The sequence below is a fragment of the Poecilia mexicana genome, unplaced genomic scaffold (assembly GCF_051168715.1).
Source record: "Poecilia mexicana isolate PSO_F unplaced genomic scaffold, ASM5116871v1 scaffold_4, whole genome shotgun sequence".
NCBI classification, from domain to species: domain Eukaryota; kingdom Metazoa; phylum Chordata; class Actinopteri; order Cyprinodontiformes; family Poeciliidae; genus Poecilia; species Poecilia mexicana.
In genome coordinates, this window is record NW_028263373.1 from 31,588,963 (window position 1) to 31,605,322 (window position 16,360).

The window sequence follows — 16,360 nt, forward strand, 5'->3', positions numbered from 1 at the left end:
GGAAGATCATCAAAAGTCTTTCAAACTAGCATCTGGGATGGTGTGAAGAAAATACTGAATACAACATAGAATATCTAAAACCACTATCATCTAATTTGTAAGACATTTTTCTTAGTTATTAACACCATGCTCTGATTGAAAATAGTCTAATTATCGTTTTAGAATTAATAATTTTAATTAGTGTCTAATTCATTCTGAAATTGTAATATCTGTTAGTATATCAGAATCAAATAGAAAATGTGTGAAAGAAAATCTTTTGTATAGTATTTGAAAATTGCTCAAGTTTATGGTGAAAAGTTCTTGGAAAATTATTGTGTTAATTCTTATACTCAGGATTGAGTCTTTCATTTGATAGGTTAGAAAAAGGAATTTCACCCCATTCTGCCCCACTGATTTTTGTGTTACTTTTGGTTTACAGCAAGAGTCAATCTTTTGAAGTGCTGAATGACAGGAAAACAAATGAGGTCTGTGTAGATAACTTTTACTTCAACTTCCTACAGGATTTTAAGTTTCTCTTTGAGGTATCTGAGTACGGAGAAGACAGGAGAGATTCTAGGTTTCACACTTATCTGTGAAATGCCTATCTCTGTTTTTCTCTGCTCAGAAAGCCATAAAACAGCAGGAGTTCAGGACAGTTAATGAGAAACTCTGTTCTTGGTTGTTTAGAAAGGGACAGTTGCTCTCTCAGAATTTAACAGATGTCGAGGGAGGATACAACTTAAAAGAAAGTTTGAGACAGCTTCCAGTTGGACAAGTAGAGATACACCTTATTTGAATCTATTAAAGAGAAAATCATGCCTTTACTATAAAAGTTTGTACACAGGAGTAACAAATCAGATTTGCTTTTGCAACTCTCCAAAGAGGTCTTTGCTTTTCTTTCTGTCTTCTTCTTTTCTATTTGTCTCAGCTAAATGAATGTCTGTTTTAGTCTGTATGAAGTGTCTGTGTTGTTGATGTCATGTTATACTTTAAATGTTTGAATAAACTGAAAATGTATGACGTGGAGCGTTGACTGTCATCTCTATGTGGCTTTTGTTTCCACGTATTCATTGAATCCGGGAGCACAAGAGAATATAACGAGCCAGAAGTTAATGATTTTGTTCTCTATACTACCCAGTCACATACAGATGTCCTCGGTACTGACAGTCTCATTAAACATCCTCATCATTTCAATCATCATTTTCAGGGAGTTGTCAGTCAGTTTCTCGACATCAAATGCTGAGAACTGGGTCTTTGCATTTTCAAAGTGCATCCAAAAATCCTTGTACACACCGATACAAAAACTTACATATCCTCTATTGAAAGGCAGGATGAGCATACAAATTAGGTCATCTGGCTTGAACTTGAGTGTTTGCTGAATCAATTTTCTTGAAAAATCCAACATCAACATTCCCATAGACTTACCTTCTTCTCTTTCTTTAAATAAAAAGCGAACACTGTGGTGCCTCTGCATGCCAGCATGTTTAGCTGCCATGGTGAAGGCAACACCAATTAAAGGCCAAAACCTTTAGTAAAAACAATAAATAACTAAAACCAAACACATAAATATATATACAAAACTAAAAGGAAGAGATTTTTTCCATTTAGAGGTCAATATTTCAATTTGATATATTTATTCAATATTTATTGAAACTCTAAAACAGGGTAACAGCCAAGTTACAAAGACTTCTACTATCACCACCCAATGGAGGCAACTTTTTCACCTTAAACATTTTAAAACTAATTTTTGTGACAAATAAAAAAGTGGTTTAATTAGTTACTGCTGGTGGTGGTGACACAATGCATTGTGGGATACCTTGCTGTCACATACAGGTGCTGGTCATAAAATTAGAATATTGTGATAAAGTTCATTATTTTCCATAATGTCATGATAAAAATTAAATTGTCATATATTTTAGATTCATTGCACACCAACTGAAATATTTCAGGTCTTTTATTGTTTTAATTTTGATGATTTTGGCAAACAGCTCATGAAAACCCAAAATCCCTGTCTCAAAAAATTAGAATATTATGAAAAGGTTCTCTGAACGAGCAATAAAAATAATCATCTGAATCAACAAAGTAACTCTAAACACCTGAAAAAGATTCCTGAGGCCTTTAAAAACTCCCAGCCTGGTTCATTACTCAAAACCGCAATCATGGGTCAGACTGCTGACCTGACTGCTGTCCAGAAGGCCATCACTGACATCCTCAAGCAAGAGGGTGAGAAACGGAAAGAAATTTCTGAACGAATCGGCTGTTTGCAGAGTGTTATATCAAGGCACCTCAGTGGGAAGTCAGTAGGAAGGAAAAAGTGTGGCAGAAAACGCTACACAACGAGAAGAGGTGACCGGACCCTGAGGAAGATTGTGGAGAAGGGCCAATTCCAGACCAAATTAAATTTTCATCTCCATAAAACTTTTCAGCAGATGGAAGCATGAAGTGCTCCAAAATCTTCTAATAGCTGCTGCATTGATCCTGCCCTTGATAAAACCCAGTGGACCAACACCAGCAGCTGACATGGCACCCAGACCATCACTGACTGTGGGTACTTGACACTGGACTTCTGGCATTTTGGCATTTCCTTCTCCCCAGTCTTCCTCCAGAGTCTGGCACTTTGATTTCCGAATGACATGCAAAGTTTGCTTTCATCCGAAAAAAGTACTTTGGACCACTGAACAACAGTGGTCCAAAGTGCTGCTTCTCTGTAGCCCAGGTCAGGCGCTTCTGCCGCTGTTTCTGGTTCAAAAGTGGCTTGACCTTTGACCTGGGGAATGCGGCACCTGTAGCCCATTTCCTGCACACGCCTGTGCACAGTGGCTCTGGATGTTTCTACTCTAGACTCAGTCCACTGCTTCCCCCAAGGTCTGGAATCGGCCCTTCTCCACAATCTTCCTCAGGGTCCGGTCACCTCTTCTCGTTGTGCAGCGTTTTCTGCCACACTTTTTCCTTCCTACTGACTTCCCACTGAGGTGCCTTGATATAACACTCTGCAAACAGCCGATTCGTTCAGAAATTTCTTTCTGTTTCTCACCCTCTTGCTTGAGGATGTCAGTGATGGCCTTCTGGACAGCAGTCAGGTCAGCAGTCTGACCCATGATTGCGGTTTTGAGTAACGAACCAGGCTGGGAGTTTTTAAAGGCCTCAGGAATCTTTTTCAGGTGTTTAGAGTTACTTTGTTGATTCAGATGATTATTTTTATTGCTCGTTCAGAGAACCTTTTCATAATATTCTAATTTTTTGAGACAGGGATTTTGGGTTTTCATGAGCTGTTTGCCAAAATCATCAAAATTAAAACAATAAAAGACCTGAAATATTTCAGTTGGTGTGCAATGAATCTAAAATATATGACAATTTAATTTTTATCATGACATTATGGAAAATATTGAACTTTATCACAATATTCTAATTTTATGACCAGCACCTGTATGTCCTAAAAACTCAGTTATTGGAACATATAAAAACAAATGAAATTATGTTGTATGATTAAAGTATTGCAAACCTAAAATAACTTGATACATTTTGTTTAGTTGTACATAAACTAAATGGCCACCTTCATGACTTCTAGCTCAAAATCAGCTGGTCTGTTGGTGCTTCGGAACTCTGATGGCTTAAGGGTTGATGTTTTAAATTATTGAATGATCACAGTAAAGAAAACAAGATTTTTTTTATTTTTATTTTGTTGTGTGGATTAACTTAAAAAGATAGGCTCTTCGTGCTTAAACAATTTATTTTCTGAAAAAATTACAATCCCTTGTATCTTGAACAAATATTTTTGACCTCAATACTAAATATATTTGTGTAAAGATACCTACTTGAATTTTTATGGTTAATTTCACAGATTCAGTTATGTTACATTTTATTCACCACAAAATTATGTAGAAAATCACTGTAATAGAATTGAAAATGTGGAAAATATTTTTAGCACTGCCTCAAATGTACACGTAAGAAACTTTTAAGATCTTAGTGAGAGCGGTGTGCAAGGGATGGGACATGGAAAGAATTATTGCTACAGATGTTAGTGTTAAAGAAACATAAAACAGCAGCTGATCTTGCTATGATTTAGCGTTTTGTCCTACACCCTCCGATGAGGTAGGTGGCGGTATGACCCTCTAGCGGGTATAACAATGCCTCATTAAGCAGAAAAGAGCATTAGTCCTTGTGTGACCTCAGGTTCGGAGCTCGGTGGGAATCGGTAATTAAAAAGCGGGTTTCCATCCAGCCAGTCTGTAATGGCCCAGCTGCTCCCGAAGAAGCTTTACTATCTTCACAGCTCGGTGAAACGGTAAGAGTTTCAGTTGGTTCCAAACAACATGTCGTCGTGTTAGCTCGGTTCGACAGCGCACCTCATCTTTTTGACATGTGTGTCTCTGTCTGTCTGTGTTGATACACGTATGCGCGCGTGTGTGCGTAGCTGTATATGTCCTTGCATATCACTCGCAGGTTCCCAGCCAGTGTCCCCAGCTGTCCCGACTTCCTTCCTCCACAGTCACGGAGCTCAGCTGAGCTCCAACCGGACGTCGTTGGTCCGCTGCGGGCGGCAGAAGTATGAGCGGCAGTACCCGGTGCTCCTGGTCCGCCCGGACGGCTCCACCGTTAGCATCAGATACCAGGAGCCCAGACGGCTTCTCCTGGTGAGTGACCGGCTGGGGCTTTCTGTTCATGGTCCTTCCCTTTCTTTTCTACGGAGCCCCCCAGGGGACATGGGGATTTTTTTTCTTCTGCGTTCCCTCGCAAAAGGTTTTGCGTTCCCTCACAATAATCTACTGATCAGTTCATGCGGCATAATTGATACTGTAAGCCTTTTTTACGGTGGCCGCTGTACTTTCTGCTTTAATACAAGCTCATAAGGTTTTTCCATGGACTATTGAGTTATTATCGCGGGGTAATAAGTCATCTGATTGTGTCTCTGTTGTGTTTGTAGTCTGAATGGTTTAAAGGGCTGCTTTCAGTGCCGTTCCATCTTAGCCTTAACAGACATAAACATGCAGTAAATAATCGATTTTCAATCAGTTTTTTGCACCAAAGCGTTAATAATAATAAACACGTTTTATTATTATAAAACACAGCAAACTAATGGTGGTAGACGGCCGCACTGGGTTAACTCGGGGAATCTCATCTGTCCGTGTATCAATCAACTCCGAACCTCTTCTTTGTTCTGTCACAATTATCGATTTATTTAATTTTTATTATCATGCTCCAAACTTTGCGAGGACTGACCACCCAGCTCACCCGCTTCCTCATACACACACAGCCAGCAGCGTCACCCTCCCATTCATATTTGATGACGTCACGCCCACATCGACACGCCCACCACCAGTTGTCAAAGCCGCTGTTCCTGTCATATCAATAATTACTTATTTCATTCATATTGCTCTTACAGAAGAGCCTCAGTGAAAACGTGTTTATTATTATTAACACTTTGGTGCAAAAAACTGATTGCAAATCATTTTATTTACTGCATGTTTATGTCTGTTAAGGCTCAGATGGAACGGCACTGAAAGCAGCGCTTTAAACCATTCAGACACGAACACAATGGAGACAGAATAAGATGGCTGATTACCCCGCGATAATAACTCAATAGTCCATGGAAAAACCTTATAAGCTTGTATTAAAGCAGAAAGTACGGCGGCCACCGTAAAAAAGGCTTACAGTATTCAAGTATGTCGCATGAACTGATCAGTAGATTATTGCGAAGGAACGCAAAACGTTTTGCGAGGGAACGCAGAAGAAAAAAAATTCCCCATGTCCCCTGGAGGGCTCCGTACTTTTCTTCAGTATTATTAGCAGTTTATATTTTTGAATTCAGGATAATTATGAAACAGGGGTGTAAACTTTCTGTTGCCAGTTGGTGGGGACAAGGAGGAGGCGGGTAGAGGGGGAGGTCGCTGATGCTCCCACAGTTATTAGAATGCCTTTTTTTCTATAAACATTAATACGTAGACGCCTCATGGAGCGGGTCGGCCCGTTGCAGCGATACGTAATCGCGTCCGCCATATTGAATGTGGCATCTCTGCCAGTAAGCTAATACAAATGAATGGACCGAACTTCAGAAAATGCCATTCCACAAAGTATTTTTAGCTAATGTTCGTCATGACCCACTCGCATATAAACGTGAATATATTTGGAAATTAAACAATCACCAAAGACAACATTTATGACTTTTTTATTATATTTTAATTGTAATTTCTGAATAAAGAAAATAAATGTGAACCTATAATACAATTGATTTTGATAAATTGTTTTTATATATCATATAACATTTATGAACATATGTACACACAACAGATGTCAATATATTAAATAATAAAATATATGTATATATAAAATGTATATATAATTTATTTATTAAACAAATAAAAAATATTTTATTATTCAAATAACAAATATATGAATAATATATAAGAAATTATATATATATATATATATATATATATATATATATATATATATATATATATATATATATATATACTGCTCAAAAAAATAAAGGGAACATTTCACTTTAATTTTGTGTGTGGCTCCAAATCCAGGCCTCCATTGGTTAATAAATTTGATTTCCATTGATGATTTTTGTGTGATTTTGTTGTCAGCACATTCAACTTTGTACAGAACAAAGAATTCAATGAGAATATTTCATTCATTCAGATCTAGGATGCGTTATTTGAGTGTTCCCTTTATTTTTTTGAGCAGTGTATATATATATATATATATATATATATATAGTCTTGAACAGTAAGGTTAATTTTCTTCTCTTTTCTGCTGAAGAACTGTTTGTGTATGTACAAATATGCACACACACACATATATATATATATATATATATATATATATATATATATATATATATATATATAAATAATGTGTGTGTGCATATTTACTGAATGTGGAATATGTGCCAGTAAGGTAATACAAGTGAATGGACTGAACTTGATAAAGTTCCGTTCTACAAAGTATTTTAAGTTAATACCTGCCATTGACACATTTCCTCAAACACATTAATATATTTGGCAATCAAAGAAATTACTAAAGAGATCGTTTCTAACTTTAAAGAGCACAATGTTTTATTTGATAGAAACGATTCTGAAAATTTTTATGACATTGATGAACAGACACACTTTTACAGTGTTTTATTGAAGAATATATTTACATAATTCCATAATTTAATGTTAACATTTCAAGACAAGAAACAAATAATTTTCCTGTATTTATTTTTTATACGTTATTGAGAAATGACTTTTGATTTATAAATCAGTCATTGTCAAACATTAAACTACATATTTTTCTTACTTTTTTCCAGAGAATTTACAGTATGTCAACTCTGCTATTGACAGCAAAGAGTGAAAATAATTCTAACAGAGTAAATTATTTTTTATTTCATTAATACAATAATACTTCAGATTGAAATATTTAAAAATACACAAAAAGTGAAAGAATAAAACATTTATTTATTATACTGGGAGCACTGGTCACAGGCTTCAGTCTGCTGGTCTCACTGGGAGAACTCAATGACTTCTGAGACGTCCTGGTTCACAGGCTGAAGCCAAGGATAAAAGAGAAATTATCCAAAAGTGTAATAGAAAATACATACGATATGTTTCGTATATGTTTCCTTGACATTCAGAAAAAGCCATTTTCAGCATGTTGGGCTCTGACTCGTAGCATCTTTATAGCTAAATACCGACATGGTGAAGCTGAGCTGGAAACAGACTGAAGAACAGCAGCTCCAGCTCTGATCCTGACTCATCTTTCCTCACTAAATCCTCTGGTTTTTAATGAACTTCTCCTCTAACAGCGGTTTTTCATCACCTCTCTCATTAGAAAACAGTATGAAAACATTAGCTGCTAAGCTAACAATCAGCGGTTATTTCGGGCCAATTTAGCTACATAGGAAATATTTTCCGGTTGTTTAGAAGCGAATTTCTGGCTGCAAAGTCAAGTAATTCTGATCTTTCATCCTTACCTGGGGAAGGTAATCCTAATGAATCCAGTTTGTTTCGTAAAATGGTCCTCACAGCACAGAACTTAAGGAGCTCCGATGGCTCTGCTGCCACATAGAAGATGGCGGACGCTGTTACGTATGACTCGGCGCTCCATGAGGCGTCTACGTATTGATGTCTATGTTTTCTCCTTTAGTGCCAAGAATAATGCCAAAGCTTAAATGTGAATGCCGTACATTCTTACTCGATGAATATTAGGACATACATCCTGATCAGGCTTGTCTTATTAATAGTATATTTTGAAAATAACCTTTTAGGAGATATTAAACGTACTACAAAATATAAATATGTTAAAACAGAAGTAATCTAATTAATCTATATAATGTCTTTCACTTGGTGATGACAAAGGAACTTTTCAGTCATATTTTGATTTATGGAATCAGATTGTATTTGCTAAATGCAAATACAGTTGAAAACAGTTTCACAATTCAGTAATATTTTTTGTAAAGAATTATCACAGAGTTGCCTTTATTGTCTGATTTTATCAAGTGCTAAAACCATCAACAACATGAGATTCTGTAGCAATCAAAATGTTATTAAACATTTCAAAAGTAGAATAAGTAACTTCTGTGTAAACCAAATCAATGCCTGTCAATGCAAACTTTGTATTTTTCAATTATGTGATTCTGACTCCACAGCTGGATGGCAAAATCTTTTCCCTGCTGACTTACACTTAGCAGATGAGATATGATGTGTGTTTAATATAGCAAATGATAAAGACGCAAAAACGTTTTTAAGTCTGGTTGGGGCAGTTGGAGAGTAGAGTGACCATCGATATTACTGGATTCTATAAAATGTGGCTTAAAGCTGAGATGCTGATGTTTGGATATGTAAAAATACGTATTATCTCTGCATATAAATTTATAAATAGTTTGGTTTCTGTCAATTCTGTAAAGATACGAGAGAACAAAGCAAATTTCTCTTTTATATTGTCCAATAATTTAATTTTACTAATTGTTGCTGTCAGAGCTATGGTTTAAAGTTTAACAAACTTTGGCTCCTATATACTTTATGAAATATTTCATCCTATTTGATGATTGCTCTGAATATTGTCACATTCTACGAACAAATTATGCAATTTGTCCTGGGGAAAATAAAAAAAGGGTGATTTTATTACTTCTTTCTCAATCTGTCAGCTTCAATGGCGAGCAGACGCATTGCCATGGCAACCAATAAACGACAGCGCCTGGAGCGCAGAACAAAGATTTCGTTCAAGTGCATCAGGATTTAACCCTGAAAACCCACAAAAGCATTTCCCACACAAAAAAGTTTGTAAAAACACCAAACAAAACATTCTGTCCGTTGCAGATTTCTGTTTTTGAATTTCCATTTTGCGATCATTAGGAAGTGATGCCCTGAACACTAGCGGTGGTTGATTAACTTAAATACCTGCTCTTCTGATTATCTTTCAGAAAATCTATGTGGGTCGCCTTGTTTAATTGAACCGAAATACTCCAAACTGTGCAGCAAGCGTACATGTTAAGGTGATAAAAGTTAAGCTAGCATTGTATTGCAACTGTCCACTTTCTTTACTTCTTGATTAAAGCTTTTTACTGACCTGTGAAATGTGATCCCCTGGGACCTTAACTTGCTATTGTAGTGTTGACAATATCAATACCTTTTTCAGATTCTTTGCTTGATTGTGTGTGTCATTTTCCCAACCACCGATGTTTCTGACTCGATGTAAAACAATAGCAGAAGGGAATGTGGTGATCTAGTGGATTAGTTAATCCACTATATCGCTGAGTGGACTTGCGTTTTACAAATTTTAAGAAGCATTAACTGGCTGTTAATTCTTTGAATACAGCGTGCAGCTGCTGCCTAGTTACTATCTGCAAATAGACGAAGGCACATAAAGAAAAAAAGGTGGAGGAAATATTGGTGGGGACTGTCCCTGTCAGACCAAAGTTGGTGGGGACATGTCCACACCAGTCCTTCAGGAAGTTTCGCCTATGTTATGGAACATTTATTACAGAAATCAAAGTTTTCTTCTAAGTTATTTTCTCTCTTTTTTCTGAAAAAGTGAGGTCCTCTTTTGCAGTTCTATTGATGGCATGCAGAGGACGTCATGCAGTCATTTCAGTCTGGTGGTCTCAAAAAGAGACGTCTAAAATTTTCAGGGCAGTGGTCCCTGAGGACTGGTATTGAGAAACGGAAACATTGCTCTAAATCAGGGGTGCTCAAGTCCAGTCCTCCAGAGCTACCATCCTACAACTTACAGATGCATCCTTGCTCCAACACGCCTGAATCAAATGAAAGGCTCTTTACCAGGCCTTCTCAGAGCTGATCCTGGTCTGTTGAGTAAGGGTGCTTCTAAAAGTTGCAGGATGGTAGCTCTCAAGGACTGGAGTTGAGCACCCCTGCTCTAAATGTTAGCATCCTTGTGCCAGTAAAAAAATTCTACTATGAGATGCTCGCCCTATTTCCGTAGCACTCTATATCTCTTTATTTCTATGAATTAAGGAAATAAAGGTACATTTCTGTAAACGGTCACCAAAAAATAAATATGAGAAACCCATATCAACAAAATTATATTTATTTTGCTATGCCTTCTAGAAAAAGTGAAGTTACAATATTTTTATTCAGTATTGCAAAATAAAATATTTCTTATGAATAACCAACATTTTCCTCACTCCTTTTCCTTACAGTCATAACATCCCCACCACACTGATCTTTAGCAGACCAGGCATTGGGAGCAGTGAAGATCCATCGAAATTTATGTTCAACATGCAGAGTGAATGCATGCTCTCTGACTGGCAAATATCCTGTTCAAGGACTCCGTTACAGTATTTCACGAATGGTTGCTACCAGGAGGAATAAACTGGTCCTGATTTAGTTACTTTTGCGAGATTGGTCTTAAAATGTATATCTCTGCTGTAAGAGGACTGATTGGCTCGCCCACCGGGTCACATCTGTGGTTAACGGTCACTCCACTGTTGCCAATTTAGGGACTTTTGAAGCAAAAAAATCTATATCAGCCAAAATCAGAATCTGCAGGTCAAGCTTTTTAGAGATCGGTGATAGACCAGAAAACTGAAATCATACTTGCTACACAACCTGTACTGTGAAGCTTTAATTAGCTTGCAGTTAACTAAAAGTACAAGATTAAGCTTCTTAACAAAACTAGATAATTTGAATATAATGTAAGATCAACAAAAACAAGTTGTTTTTGTTTCATATTTTGTATTGCTGGTGTTCATCAGTAACTTGGCAGAGAAAAAAGGGAAGATATGCTGGTCCATTGAGCCACCTGGCACCACAAATAATAAAGACTGTTTAATACTGAAATCAGGAGCTACTATGTAACCAGTCCTGCTGTTAGGCACAAGTATGACATTTAGCAACATCATAAAGCTTGTTAGTAGAAGGAAGCATGAAAATGTCCTGGTGGACATCAGTGCTGACTTTGGGTTTGAGAAAGCAAAGTGGACCAACACCAGCAGATCACTAGTTTCATTCTGTTTGGATGTTTTAACCACCACATCAGGCTGGAGCTGGTTCACACAGGTGTGTGCCTATGGCAGTGTTGTGTTCAAGACCACCCAACCCGAGACCAAGACAAGACCAAGACCAGAGTGTATCGAGACCGAGACAAGACCAAGACTTTTGGGGTCCGAGACCAAGTCAAGACCAAGACCGAGGGGAGTCGAGACCGAGTCAAGACCAAGACCAGCGGCCCGCGCTACATGACACAATAAAATGTAAAATATGATCGAAATTGCTTCTCAAAATAATCTGAAAGATCCATATTACCATAAAACACCTAGATACTTAATACATTTTACCAATATTAAATATTCCATTTATGTGCTAAAAAGTGTGGTCTCGTGCCATCCCTAAAAACATAACGCCCTGGGCATTTGCCCATATTGCTCATATAAGAAGCCACCACTGTCTGCACCATTAAACATAGCAATTGAGGCAATGCCCTGACGGTAAATAACGCTCAACTACGAACACTGACCAAGGAGCAACAAGCAAGAAGTAACCAAACAGAAGGCACTCATCGTGACTGTTTTCACTCTCTATCCCAGTACATGAAGCCAGGTAGTCTGACACCATGGCAGACATTACAGCTGCCACTTTGAACAAAAACAATCAAAGAGCAATGTGCATGCTCTGCGTGCTCTTTGGTTCTTGTGTTTTAGTTATTTGTTAATTTAAATATTAACGTACATAATAAAATAAAATAATGATGCAGTGTGTACACAGAGCATTACAAGAACAAAGAACGGGTGTTCTGTCAGGTCAGATCGTCATACGCTTAGCACAAACTCACGGTGTTCTGTCAGATCAGCATACATTGTCAGATAGTCGTACGCTTAGCTCAGACATGCATACGCTGTCATTACCATATGATTTTATTTAATCAGCAACATAGAATCATGACGTAGATCATTATTAACAGTTATTAACAGTTGTATGGCATCCAGCTGCAGCCAGACCTGCTTTAAACACACTTTGAAACCACGACAACGCATGTATATCTATCTAGTTATCATATTATGTCATATTATGACAATTTAATTACTTATTTTTGTCATAACTTGTTGCGTATGCTGACAACTCCACTGACGGTCGGACTTAATGCGCATGCGCTGGCATGGTACTCACTGCATGTATGCTATTCTGACAGCATATGGCTATGTGATAGAACACCGGCTATATCTGTCAGACACGTCATTACCATAAGATTTCATTTAATCAACAACATAGAATCATGACGTAGATCGTCATACACTTTGTTATTAACAGTTGTATGGCATCCTGACTTAGCGGTTAAGTGAGTTTTACACGGGTGTGTGTTGTAGCTGACTCCAGCTGCAGCCAGACCCTGCTTTAAATACACTTTGAAACCATGACAACACATGTATATCTATATAGTTATCATTGAAAACAATTTAATGACTTATGTTCATCATAACTTGCTGCGTATGGTGAACTGACAACTCCTCTGACGGTCGGATTTCTTAATGCATGTATGCTAACCTGACAGCGTATGGCTATCTGATAGAACAACGGCTCTCAGTGAGTGACACTCCAGTCCTATCTAATAAGTAAAGAGCCGTGGAGAAGAATCGACTGTTTCTGAATGTCACCTCACTATATTGCAGACTTTTGGACATAGCGTTGTCCCATATATGCGACAAGTCAGTCAACACCTCCGCACAATAATTCAGCACAGTGAGTGATAACATTTTTCATCACAATGCTTATGTGTCTCTGTACAGCTAGCTTTGATAACATCACGTTAACGGAGCTTACCTTCTTTGAGCTACTTTTCTAAGTGACGAAAAAAGTTAGACGTTGTCCCCACCGTCTGTGAAAGCGAAGCGCTGCTGAGTTAGCTGTGGCCATCGGATTTCTTACTATTTATGCAGCGCTATTATATTACTGACGATTAGACAAACATTTTCTGCCGCTGAGAGGAAACCACTGCGCATGTCATGGAGCGCCGCGCGCGAGTGAAAGGTGGGGAGGGGAGGAGGAGGGAGAGTGAAAGGTGGGGAGGGTGGGGGGAGTAACAGAAACACGTAGTTGCTTGGATTTTAATCGGTGCATTTTGCATCCACTGAAAAGAAAGATGTTAACAAATAAAGTGGACAGAATGCTGTACGTTTAGTGATATTTTCACAGTTGCGGTCTTGACTGGTCTTGAAATAAAATGCCGAGTCCTCAGCGCCCAAGACCGAGACCAAATGCGGTCGAGTCCGAGACGAGACCGAGACCATCAAAAAATGGTCTTAAGACCGGTCTTAAGACCAAGACCAACTTCGAGTACCACAACACTGGCCTATGGAGAAAAATAGTAGAAGTAAACTGCATTGGAGAACCTAAACAAGGTCAAAAATTTATATGACAATGTAGGGCATCTCGATCTAACCAGATCATATGAATCAGTTAAGTTCGGACAGTAAAACTAAATGGTGCAGTTTGTGTGTTTTGGCAGATGCCTGTAAACCTGTCGACTCTGTCTGAAGAGGAGCGCCGCTCTCGCCAGAAGAGGAGGGAAGTGAAGAAGACCAAAACGCAGACAGTAGACCTGTATGAAGATGACTTTAAGGTGGACAGCTACAGCCACTTGTGGAAAAAGAAATGACTCCTGTGTTCACTGATGTAAAATTAGACAAAATAGTTAGAACTGTAAAACAAAACTGGATGGGTTTATGTTTTGGCAGTATTTAGCAGAACTACTACCACCTAGTGGTAGTAGTTCAGTGTGGCAGTGTGTGGTATCTATCTGGAACATGTAAATCTGATCTGTTTGATATTCTCTGACATGCTGCTGATCATCAGGTTACCACAGCAGCAGGTTGTACTGAGCCATGCTGGTGGTAGCATTCCAACATTTCCAGCTCCAGGAGTCACTGTAGTAGCTATAGATCCTCCTTCAGAAATCACATCAACCAGTTTTATATTACATGATGAGAAATATATTACAATACCACTATTATTTCATTTAATATCTATAAAATTGTTAAGTCAAAACCTTGTGATGAAATGTCCCACATGTATGGGCTGATTAAAGAACTAAATCCTTACTGTATTCAATTTAAATATAAAATAAACCCTGTACTGATCCCAAAGGGAAAAGAAGTGTTTTAACTCATCAATTCTAATAGTTATTGTAGCGAGTTACTATAGATCTGTCCTGTCACTTATGTACTGCACTACAATTTACTTTGCCAGGACACAAGATGGAGCTGTTTACACAGTTGACTGCTGCTGAAAACATGAATTATGCAATAAAAGTGACAGTTGCAGTGGCGGCTGGCCAGTAGGGGCCGCTTGGGCGCCGCCCCCTTTAAATTGTTTAGATAATAAATGATTTCTGAACTGCAAAATACTTAGAAATGTATTTATTCATACTGTGTGTCCAATAGACATGTTAGAATTTATTAAAATAGTAAACACATAATTCTATTTAATTGCTCACATTGTGCACACTTCCTATCCTATGTGCAGGGCGCCGTTCTAATGAGAGTGTATGTAGGCCAGGGGTCCCCAAACTACGGCCCACGGGCCGGATCCGGCCCGCCACGTCATTTGGTCCGGCCCCCTGAACAATGCCGGATCCGTCCCGCTTCCTCATACCAGAGAGCATTCAATGTTTTTTTTTCATATATTGTATTTTCCGGTTTATATGTGGATTTTTCTTCAACCACCAGGGGGCTTGAGCAGATGTGAAACTGACTTTCCCCTCAATGGAATATATACTAGTCAGTCCCAGTCACCGTTTCACTCACGATTTTTTCCATTTGCATTCTGGGTAAAAATCTATCTAAAAGCGCGAATGTGTCGTCGCCCCAACCTCCCCCCCCCCCCCCCCCACAGTTTCAAAGACAGAACAGCCCCCCCCCCCACCTCCACCCATCGACAAGAATTTTCTAAGGTTTCTTTCTCCAAAAACTAAGACTGGCCCCCGACCAGAGAAAGGAACAGCTATGTGGCCCTCACAGGAAAACGTTTGGGGACCCCTGATGTAGGCCATCAACTTTTGACAAGCAGGTGATCTGAGGCTGATTTTAATTGGTTATTTAAGGTTTTCCACAGGGCGCAGCGCTCTGCGTCCCGGACACACCCATTCTGTTGTGTCAGTACTGGCTAATTTTTTTTAAAACATTGTGTGATTGGACAATCCCCGATTCGACTCATTAGCGCAGCTGCAGTTCGTTAGGTCGATTCACGTTTACGTTTGCAAAGTGGAGTAGTTTCAAAATGAGAGAAAATTCTGTTTTGTCTTTACAAAAAAATGCTTTTACAAAGCGTTCACTTGAAGAAAAAAACAGGATAAAGGAGCTTGGACCGGATCGTCCCAATTTACAAATTCAGCAGCAGGCAAGTGATCGTGGACGATCCTACACGCGGGCTTTTTCCAGCTCTTCTTATGACAAGCGGAGTTGACTAGCTGGATGTGATGTAAGCAATGCCTTTTACTGCTTTCCGTGTTTGCTATTTCAAAGTTCTGGGACGGAGGCAATGTGGACAACAACTGGGGTAAGAGACTTAAAACATCTTTCAGAAAAATGCAAACGGCGCGAAAACAGCCGCAGCCACCTAGACAATGCAATGAAGCTAAGTTTTTGGGGGAAACTTAGCATTGCTCAACAGCTCGAAGGCTACAGGATTGCTGTTAGAAGGCACAATGAAGAGGTGACAAAAAATCGGCACATCCTTTCTAGAATAATAGACTGTGTTAAGTTTTGTGGAGCCTTTGAGCTGGCCTTGCGTGGTCATGACGAAAGTAAGAGCTCTGAAAATCCCGGGATCTTTCGTGGGTTGGTTGATTTTGTTGCTTCTCTTGATGGAGTACTAAAAGAGCACCTTAAGAATGCTACTGTGTTTAAGGGAACTTCGAAAACTACAGAATGAGCTATTGG

At 38.6% G+C, this 16,360-nt stretch overlaps 1 protein-coding gene across 1 annotated transcript; it reads left to right on the forward strand.

Annotated features, from left to right (window-relative positions):
* The first annotated feature begins 4,103 nt into the window (after positions 1 to 4,103).
* On the forward strand, positions 4,104 to 14,576 carry mrpl55 (mitochondrial ribosomal protein L55). Its single transcript, XM_088005206.1, has 3 exons — positions 4,104 to 4,264; positions 4,394 to 4,613; positions 13,930 to 14,576. Exons 1-3 carry the CDS (start codon positions 4,212 to 4,214, stop codon positions 14,077 to 14,079), a joined length of 423 nt encoding a protein of 140 aa, XP_087861332.1. The 5' UTR covers positions 4,104 to 4,211; the 3' UTR covers positions 14,080 to 14,576.
* The last annotated feature ends 1,784 nt before the right edge of the window (positions 14,577 to 16,360 follow it).